The sequence below is a fragment of the Agelaius tricolor genome, unplaced genomic scaffold, assembly GCF_023055355.1.
Source record: "Agelaius tricolor isolate 1412-34295 unplaced genomic scaffold, bAgeTri1.0.p SCAF_9, whole genome shotgun sequence".
Taxonomy (NCBI): Eukaryota; Metazoa; Chordata; class Aves; order Passeriformes; family Icteridae; genus Agelaius; species Agelaius tricolor.
In genome coordinates, this window is record NW_027269269.1 from 23,133,777 (window position 1) to 23,143,423 (window position 9,647).

Below are 9,647 nucleotides of genomic sequence, written 5' to 3' on the forward strand. Positions count from 1 at the left end.
TGAAGGTAATTTTTTACCCATCACTCCTCAGATAGACTTCACAGACAAGACACTCAACACACTCCAGGGCTACACATCCTCACACTGCACAACTGCTCAGCAGAGAAGCCACAGCTTAATCAACTGTCAATCACAATTTATGGTAAGTTGGGCCATATGGGAACTGGGACTGGGGCTCTGTTCCTAGTCCTGGCAAGGGAGGAGGAGGGAAATAGCACCCACTCTTTCTCTTAAAATAGGCACAGCCCACTGCTCAGCTTCCGAGCTCATTGCAACCAACGTGTACTGCAAGAATGTCCAAGAACTGTGTCTGGATTGCAGCAGCTTTGCCCACAAATGGAAGTTGGAAACCTGTTCTCTTCAGAGATACTTGGTTTTCTAAATATAGTGCAAGTATTTCCCAAATCATACATTCAGCTGACCTGAGCTCCAATGAGGAAAAAGAACTTTGGTTGTCTTCTTTCTCATGATATTCTCCTGGACTGCTTACAATTTGGTACGGGACATACAAACCAAACTAAACAATGTTAGTACAATTTGTGTTTTCAGCAAATTAACCATTAGCAACTGCCATATCCTACAGTGGTGGAAAGTCTCATTCACTTTGAATTCCATCATTACTCACACACACGCTATTCTTCCTGAAAACCCTGGTATTACTGCAAACATAGAACGAAGCAGGTTCTCTTACTTGTCACATAAAGCCTTCTCCAGTCAGTGGTAAATCCAGCAGAAACATTCTACAGCACTTTTTCAGTCTTCTGAGCAGAACACACTGCACATGCAGTTCCAGCAAATCAGCAAAGGTCTCCTTCCTTTCTCCCTCCCAAACAGGAACATGCTGAACATGTGGAATGAGTGTGCTTGTTTTTTACCCCCATCCTGGATGTCTCCAGTGTAAATAATTCTAAAATAAAATAACCCTGTTTGCTCAACTAATTGCTCACCAGACTTCTAACAGTGCACATCTGCCTTTGCTGTTAGAGCATGAGGGCATAGCAACAAGTGACACAGTTGGGTTTATGACTATGTTTTTTTACACTTGGAGTTAAAAACTAAACAAACAGCTGTACAGGGAGGGAAATTTCAAAAAGCAGCTAGAAGGGAAAAAAGGGAATTCAAAAAGCAGTAAGACCACCCCCTTAGTCTTAGCAGTAAGACTAAGCAGAGGTGGCTGTGCTTCTCCTCAGCGCAGCTTTACCTTCACGTTTCCACCTCAGATATTAAGGCCTAAATCCTATTACATAAAAGACTGTCAGCTCTCCTGCCTCAAGACAAGTGTTTCTGCACAGCACATAGGAAGGCTTTTCCCCCTCCACAGACAGAGATGTTTTACACACAGAAATTTCAGCTAGGTGGTTTGGTTCACATATATGGATCATCATTTTCATTTTACCCACAAGTTGTAGAGAAAGGAAGCCACAGGTCTCAAAGCAGCTCTGCTGCAGAACCCTGAGCTGTGGTTTCTTCACCTTGTATCTATCTGCTTGCGAATACTCTCATGGCACTCATTTTTTCTCTCCCGTCTTGCATGCATTTCCATATCCCAAGGAGTAAGGATGATGATGTGGATGAAGAACATCCTCTGAGATCAGGCAAGCACAAAACTTTTCAGAAAGCAGGAAGTTCTAATGCACCAAGCTGGAGGAAAGGTCTTGTTCCCTCCTTTCTCTCATCCAACATCCAAGCTGCTCTATCCAGCTGCGTTTTCACACATGCCTGTGCAGCCATAGGACCTCAGTAACCAGAAAATTTACAGAGGGTTGATGGATCACAAGCCAACCCTCACATTTTGTCCTTGTTCCCAAGTTTTCCCTTGCTTTGTAGGCCTGGCCTCATGAGGGAGAGCAGCAGAGGGGAAAACAGCAGAATTTACAGCATCATGAAAACAAATTCCTGTTTTCAGAACCAGATCACTCCAGACCTGACTTTGTTTCAGAGGGGAAAGCAATTAAACTCATGCACTGCAGCCCTTCCATATGGGGAATGCTCTTTTTATTCAATTAACTTTTCTGTAACTAAGGTTAATTGCCCATGCGGTATCTGCCTAGAGTTATCAGAGGCTTCTGGCTAAACTGCCATCAGCACAGAGACAGAAAGAGACCAAAAAGACCAGGAAGAGCAGAGAGCTCACAAGTGGCAGGCAACTGGCAAACTCCTGTCAAATACTGGCTAGTATTCCCTCCCTAAGAGTTCAAGGCTTAAGACTGTAGCAAAAGGCAATGACTAATACACTGAATTTTTGCAGGACTTGCATTGCTTCACAAGACTTAACACCAAGAAGACAGCATGTCCCTAAACATCTTCCCAACTTTTGCATAAGAAAACCCTGCCCACAAGAACTTGGTCATTAAAGTCAAGGTTTCCACTACCAAGCTTCTAAATCTTGAGGAATTCTCAACAACAGGGAGACACAGGAACACCAAGACAGCTCAGCCTTTGACCATGCCAGCAAGAGGAGATCCAGTCATGTTTGCCTCTCATGGGCTCAGGGCTGCAGCTGGGAAAGGGGCTGCACACAGCCACAGCCATCCCCCAACTAGGTCAGCCACCTTCTTCCCAGCTCCCACTGGTTCATCTCAGAAATGGCACCTGTGGAACTCAGTGAGGAATCACAGAATTGGAAGATCATCTTCAGAGATCATCTAGTGCAAACATCCTGCCATGGGCAGGGAGATATCTTCACTAGATCAAGTTGCTCAAAGCCCCATCCAACCTGACTATGAACACTCCCAATTATGTGTATCCACAACTTCTCTGGACAACCTGTTCCAGTTCTCACCATAAAATAAATTCTTCCTTATGTCCTACCCAAATTGACACTCTTTTAGTTCAAAACTGTTGCTCCTTGTCCTGTCATTACGCTGTAGAAAGCTTCTCTTGATCATTTTATAAGCTTTTTTTATACTGAAAGGCCATAAGAAAGTCTCTCTGGAGCCTCCTCTACCATCAGAACCTGTTCTAAGCCTCCCTCATCAGAAAACTTTCTATGAAATTCCATCTTTATTTAAAGAGTTTTTATCTTTCAAACACTTTTCCTAGCAGAAGCTTGTTGCATGGTCCTCTAAGCATATTCATGGCAGTGCTTGGTGAGTTCTGCATTGAAAAAAATATTAAATCTCAAACCTGAATTTCCCCTTCTTAGATATGCTCTTGACCCTATCTCTGCAGAGACTTCATGTTCCAGCACACAGGACCATGGAGATTAGTCCATTAGAGCTCCTGCTTAAATAAGGCAGCAGTCTGTACTGAGCAGTCTGTACTTCACAGCTACAGGAACAGCTTAGCGTCTAGAAGTTGCATATAGGTACCTGCACACACCCCTGAGCAGCCATGTGCTTCCTCCCACTGTAGCTCTCCAGGAGAGAAAGCTTTTTTTCCAGAGGTGTCCAGCAAAAAAACACACAGCTTCAAAGAGCATATTAAATTGAAGGAACCAGATTAATTTTAACTGAAGTCAGTATTCGTGTTGTCTCTGCTAACAAGCCACAGACAACATGTGGACTGCCGACAGGCTCTCATGGTAATACCCAATACTTGTAACACCTGAAGAAACCTAACTTAGACCTCGTCCAGCTTCCAAAAGGAGGCTCAAGCCCAAAGTGTGCTTTTGGGTGAGACCTCCTGAGATCATTGGTGACACCCAACAGTTAAGTAAGGCTGGGCTCAGTTGCATCATAGCCCAGACACCCAACTGCTGGCCCATAAATACCAGGTGCATTTTATTGCACAGTATACAGTGTGGGGAAAAAGCCACAGCTTCCATTTTCTATTGTTCTGTACAATTGAGGACAGGAGGGAAGAGTCATCTACCTAGTTCACCATCTTTTGGTACATCAGATCATCTTACTCATCAATTAACACCCAATCCAAAAAACAGAGTGGGGGGCGGGGGAGGGCAGGCAGAGTTTCCAAGGTACCACTTAGCTACTTGAGATAAACAAGACACAAAAAGTGGGGTGGGGGGAACCCACAATAACTGGGTATATACAGAGAGGACAGGTTTCTTTTCACCATCAAACAGCCATGGATGGCCCTGGCCACCCTGCCCTGCATCCTCCTCACGACACACCTCACATGCACAGCCTTGCCTCACCTCCCGGGCTACCAGGGGAGAGCACCCTGATCCTAAGAAAATGCACAGTGGGGAAAACGGCATTAGGAAGGCTTATTAAGTGCACATGCACATACACTCTTTTTTTTTCTTTTTTTTTTCTTTTTTTTTTTTTGATGGTTTGGTTTTTTTGTGGGTTTTGTGCTGTTTTTCAAAAATTATTTTTAATTAGTACTATTACCCTCACAACTCTCTTCTAGTCTTCAAACGCATTCTGCTGTTAGAACTACTGGATACCAAACCCCCCTTTGGCGGTGGGGGACACCAATCCACCTGCCCACCCCGCAGCCGCTGGGACACCGGCACCCTCCCAGCCGGCAGCCCCAGGAAGGAAGGTGGAAAGGAGCCCGCAGGTGCACTGCGGCTCCCGACCAGCGCGGCGGCGGGAGGATGCGGGCAGGACAGAGGGAGAGCCCGGCCCGCTCCCGCACAGCGGCGGAGCCGGTCGCTCCCCGGCACACACCCCACACCCGAGAGGGAGAGGGGGACGCGGTGCTCGCCCCGCCGGGGGTCGCTCCTACCTGCCCGGGCTCGCTGCGGTAGGCGAAGGCGTAGACCCGCTCCGAGCTGATGTTCACGGCGCCCCGGTAGACGTGGCCGAAGGCGCCGGGAGCGGGGTTGTCCCCGGGGCCGCCCCCCGTCGCTGCCGCTGTCGCGCAGAGCAGGGCGCAGAGCAGAGCCCCGGGGGCCGGGACTGCCCTCCCGGCCATGGGCTCCTTCCTGCCCACCCCGCCGGGCGCCCGGACTGCGTGTCCCCGGCAGGGCGGGCGGCGAGGCGCTTTATCTGTGATTTAAATAAACAGCTCGGCGACACGGGCGAGAGGCGGCGGGGGCAGCGCCGCACACCCCCGCCCCTCGCCTGGGGGACGCCGAGCAACTTTCCCCGGGGAAGGACCCTCCGCCGGCCGGCGGGGCGGGGAGGGGAGGGGAAGGGAGGCCGGCCGGCGGGCTGGCCAGCCCAGGGGAGGAGGGTCTCTCTCCTCTCTGTGACCGGCCCCAAATTCTGAGCCCGGCTTAGCAGCCGGTTGTCAGAGAGCTTTTCCCCTTGGGGCGCCGTGCCGTGAGCGCAGGGACACGCTGGCATCGTCAGGCACGCGGGGATCAGCATCTGCAGGGCTTCAACACTCCCTGCCCACCGCGTTAAGGTGGTCCCCGCTCCATATTCTGCCGGCTTGCAGGAGCTGCAGGTCGCACCTGAAATCCTGTATGGGGCGCTCCCTAACCTTTAGTTTTGGCTTCTCATCCTAAAGCCTAAAGGTGTGGAAAGCAGCAGCAAATGTAATTTCATTAATCTGAAAATGGCTTGGTGAATCTTTTCTTTGCGTATCCATGGACCTAGCTACAAACCACACTGCAATGCTCTTAACCTTTTCAGCAAGATGAGAGCAATACTGTTGGGCTGGGAAAAGGCAAGGGATGTCTCTCTCACGGCTTAACGCTCCTATGGTCTTCTGTTGAAAACACATCTAGGAAATGTGTCAGATCCCATGGTATAGGGATGCACTTTAAAGTCAGAGAAAATGGAGTGTTGCTTATAAAGCAATTGGAAGGGTTTTTCAGGCTGAGCATAAACTTTCAGGAGCCACAGTTTTATCAAGTCAGCCTGTAGTCTCCAACTGCAGCGACTCTAGCCCCAGAAGCTTTACACAAGTTGCAGATTTTGTTTTCAAGGCTGAGAGATTTCCAGGGGGTCACTTGTCTTTGGAGGAAAAGTTGCAAAGCTCAGCAAAATGAGCCAGCAGCATGCCTTGTGCTGCCATTTTGATCTCCAGGCCCTTGTGTGATTTCTGCCAAGAGGAAAAAGGAAACAATTGTGTCAGTTCTGTTAGTCTTGAAGCAGGGTTCAAGTCACCCTGCCTTTTGTCAGAGTCCCAAGAAGTATAATTTAGAGTAAAATAAACCACTTGAGGCCTGGAGGAAGATGGAGAACCCAACACAAAGATTTTGTCTTTCAGCCTGGAACATCATGCTCTGCAGACAACGAGAGTTTATGACTCTATCTTGCCTCTTAACAGGACATGATGTGACCTGTCCTGGGAGACTTTAAACTGCGGTGGCACTGGGAGACTTGTGGCCTCCCCTCCTCACCCTGCAGAGTCCAAGGCTCTTGAGCCCTACAGCTCTTTCCTCCCCACTGCTCTCTGCAGATGCACAGGTCCCTCTGCCAGGGCCAGCAGCCCTCTAGCATGTACATGGAGGGAGGACACCAGGAAACTCATCTTCTCCCAGAGAGGAGACTTCAGGCAACAGGAGGAGGTAAGGCAGGTAAGGGCCATGCCTGGTTCCTCAGAGCAATGTGACTGATGGCACAAAGATGGTGTTCTGCAAGCCAAGATAGCTGTGGCAGCTGCAAATAATTTTTGTGTCATTTGGTGTCATGCATATTCCAGACTGGGATATCAATTAATTGTCCCTCTCTAGTTGTGTTGGTGTCATGGCAAAAAAGTGGCTCTTCATATAGTCCACATTTTCCAATGCAGAGTTATGTTATTCTTGAAGTGCTTTCCCTGATTATGGTATCTTACCAAAGACTACACATTTTCCCTCATTTTTAATTGGAGAATTCAAGTTTTCTAAGTGTCATACATTGTTCTTATCTTAACTTCATCTCACTATTTTGAGGCTCTTTCTGTGATTTAGCAATGGTAAACCCTTGTTCAAATCTTTGCCTCCAAGGTATGATACAGCTTGACTTGGTGTTATTTGCAGAAGTTTGAAGTCAAAGGTCAACTCCATCATTCAAGTTGCTAATGAAAGTAAACAACCAGCAGACAGATCAGATCTCTTCGTATGATATACCTTCCCACTGACAGGAAAATATCCACTGCACCAGTTTGGGAATTGCTTTTTAATCACACACTCTTCTCATGTTAATACCATCTGAGGCAAATTTGCCTTTATGAGAGTGGTGTTCAAGACAATGTCAAAAGCTCTACGGAGTCAAAACATATTTCACTATTCCTTTCAGCACTTAATAATCAGCTATCTTGGCAAAGAAATAAATTAGGTTAGTTTGACATGATTTGTTCTGGACAAATGCAGAGTGCCTACTGCTCATCCCTTTACTGTTATTTAGTTGCATGCACACTGATTGCTGAACAGCTCGTTTCATTACTTTTCCAGATAACAAATGGAGGCTGGCTGACATACAACAACACTTCACTCAGACCCTTTGATAAAGATGAGTAGCCCATTTTCCCTTTTCATTACACCTGGATGTTGCTCTTGAAGGGCAGCATGTACTTTGGAAGAAAGAACCAATCCCTCTAAGAGGCAGTATTCTCATCCAGATACACCATCGGTCTGAGGCAGTGGAAGTGATCTTTTCTTCTGTATGCCAAAGTTCTCAGGCAGCAGGAGCTAGGAAGGGCCAGATGCTCCCTAAGGGACAGGGATCTGAGCGCCACAACACAGAGAGGGGAGAGAGGGGCACAGCAGGGACCTCACCAGCCAGGGCTCCATCCCACAGGATCTGAGCAAGACAAGCAGGACGGGCCTGGATATGGAATCAACAGAGTCCAGATTGGTGGACAAGTCAATAGCAATGGGACAGGTCTGAGGTCAATGCAGTTAGTGACTCAGGTCTGGGGATGGCAGTCAGGGACTGACACAGTCCCATCAGCAGCAGGCACATCCCCAACAGTGAGGCAGACCTGAGGACTGGCCAGGAAGCTGGACAGCAGGGCCAAAGGGATACAGAGAGGGCTGTCACAGGGCTGTAGCTCCAGCTAAAGCAGAGCCAAGGACCAGAGCCTCACCTGAAATGCAGCTGCCTTGTGAGGGAGAAGAGAGCCCTCGCTGGAGCCTCCCCACAGCTCTGATGCCAAAGTCACTGGAGGGAAGAGGGGCAGCCCTCAGCTGGGCTGTTTCTAGGCTGCCTATGAGCCCAGGGGGACAAACCTCCAAAAAAAGGGGATGATGATCTTGGGGCCCTTGTCTCTGGATGTGAGGAGGGCATGTATTTTGTAAAAGGACCCATTTTTCCAGTATAAATAAAGCCTAGGTTGTGAGTGTCTCAAGGGAAGAAGGAACTGTGCTAGATGAGAGGCTACCAACAGTGTGGTTTTGATTTTTTTGTTGTTCTTGGGGTTTTTTTTTTTTTTTCTCTATAGCACAAAAGCAGAAAATCTCATTGCTGTTGGGAACAAAATAACAAAAAAAACCCACCCCCAAACCAGTAAAGAAACATGGTACTGGTAACCATGGCTGCAAAAATATCCAGGATAGAGGATATTACAAAGGAATTCCCTAAATCATACTAACTAAGAAAGGGAAATAGCAAAAATGTATAACAAACCAAATTGTTTGGAAACCTGATCATTTAAAATTACTGTTTGCATATGTAGTCTCTGTCTTATGTAAGCTCCTCTGCAAGTTAATAGATGCTATAGATGCTCAGCTGGCTTCTGCAGAGAGAATGCCACATTTTCAGACTCTGCTGAAAATGCAGCGTGAAGAGTAATGAGAAGTGAAATGTAGACAGCTTTAAAGATATCTGATAAAACATGCTCCAACCTTTCTTATACTTGGGCAAAGTGTCTTGAGAATACGCTGCTTGAATGAGAGCTGTCTCTGGCTTGTATTGTATTTGCTTGTATTAGGTATTTAACATTTGTATTTGTAATTAATAATAGCAGAGAGGTTAAAGAGCTTTCAAAATAGATGATGTGATGATGCAATTACACCTTTATTGCTTTTTTTCTTCAGTAGGCCTTGTTCTTCAAGACAATTTAAAGCCATGTGAAGAGAGAAATCCAGATATGCCCTTGATTTATGCTTTTGGCTTCCATATTTTCAGACCAACACAGATTAATGAATTGCCTCGCATGGATTTCTCTTCCCACAGGCTGAACTCTGATGATCACTTTCAGGTGCATGTGGTACCCATGTTCAGTGTCTAGATGGAAACTGAAGGTTTTGAGGTGCAACCTCCACATTTGCAGCACTTCATTACAGGCAATTTCTGAAAGTATTTCTCAAATGCTTTTTACTCCCCTTGTGATTTCCATCTTCTCCTTGTATCACATGCAATACAATTTCTTCCCTCAATAGACTAACCACTACTATCTGCACCTCACATGAATCTTTTTACAGTGATGCTGGTAAAGCCAGAATTGCATTGATGGGGACCCTAAGCACCAGGAAATCTTGGTGAAATGGAAAAAGTTTTGAATGAAAAGCTGATAAACCTTATGCCTTCACTTTACATCTCCCACAAACAAAATATTATGTTCACAGTGTAATACAAAATGTTAACTGTAGCCTTTTAGTAATTACATCACGTCTTCACCTGTGTGGAGGGAAGTGGAGGATCTGTAGCATATTCTGGGGTAAATCTGTAGGCAATATGTTGCACCCATCTGTGAGCTCAATGACTCATCTCAGAAACACCAGTTGCTTTACAGAAACCACAAATTCCTTGCGCTTACCGAGGTACACCCTTCCTCAGTGGCAAACTAACGAAATCTGTTTGTTAAATTTAAACAAGGGCCACTCTTTAATTTCCTATCACCTTAATTTCATGGCTTGTGTG

The 9,647-nt window shown here is 46.6% G+C and overlaps 1 protein-coding gene across 1 annotated transcript in view; it reads right to left on the reverse strand.

Annotated features, from left to right (window-relative positions):
• The window catches only part of SIDT1 (SID1 transmembrane family member 1), a 40,192-nt gene extending 35,064 nt beyond the window's left edge, over window positions 1-5,128 (reverse strand). Inside the window, exon 1 of the mRNA XM_071433243.1 lies at window positions 4,636-5,128. Coding sequence (XP_071289344.1) covers window positions 4,636-4,824 — 189 coding nt within the window. The 5' untranslated portion in view covers window positions 4,825-5,128. The remainder of the gene's footprint in view (window positions 1-4,635) is intronic.
• Window positions 5,129-9,647: the final 4,519 nt, after the last annotated feature.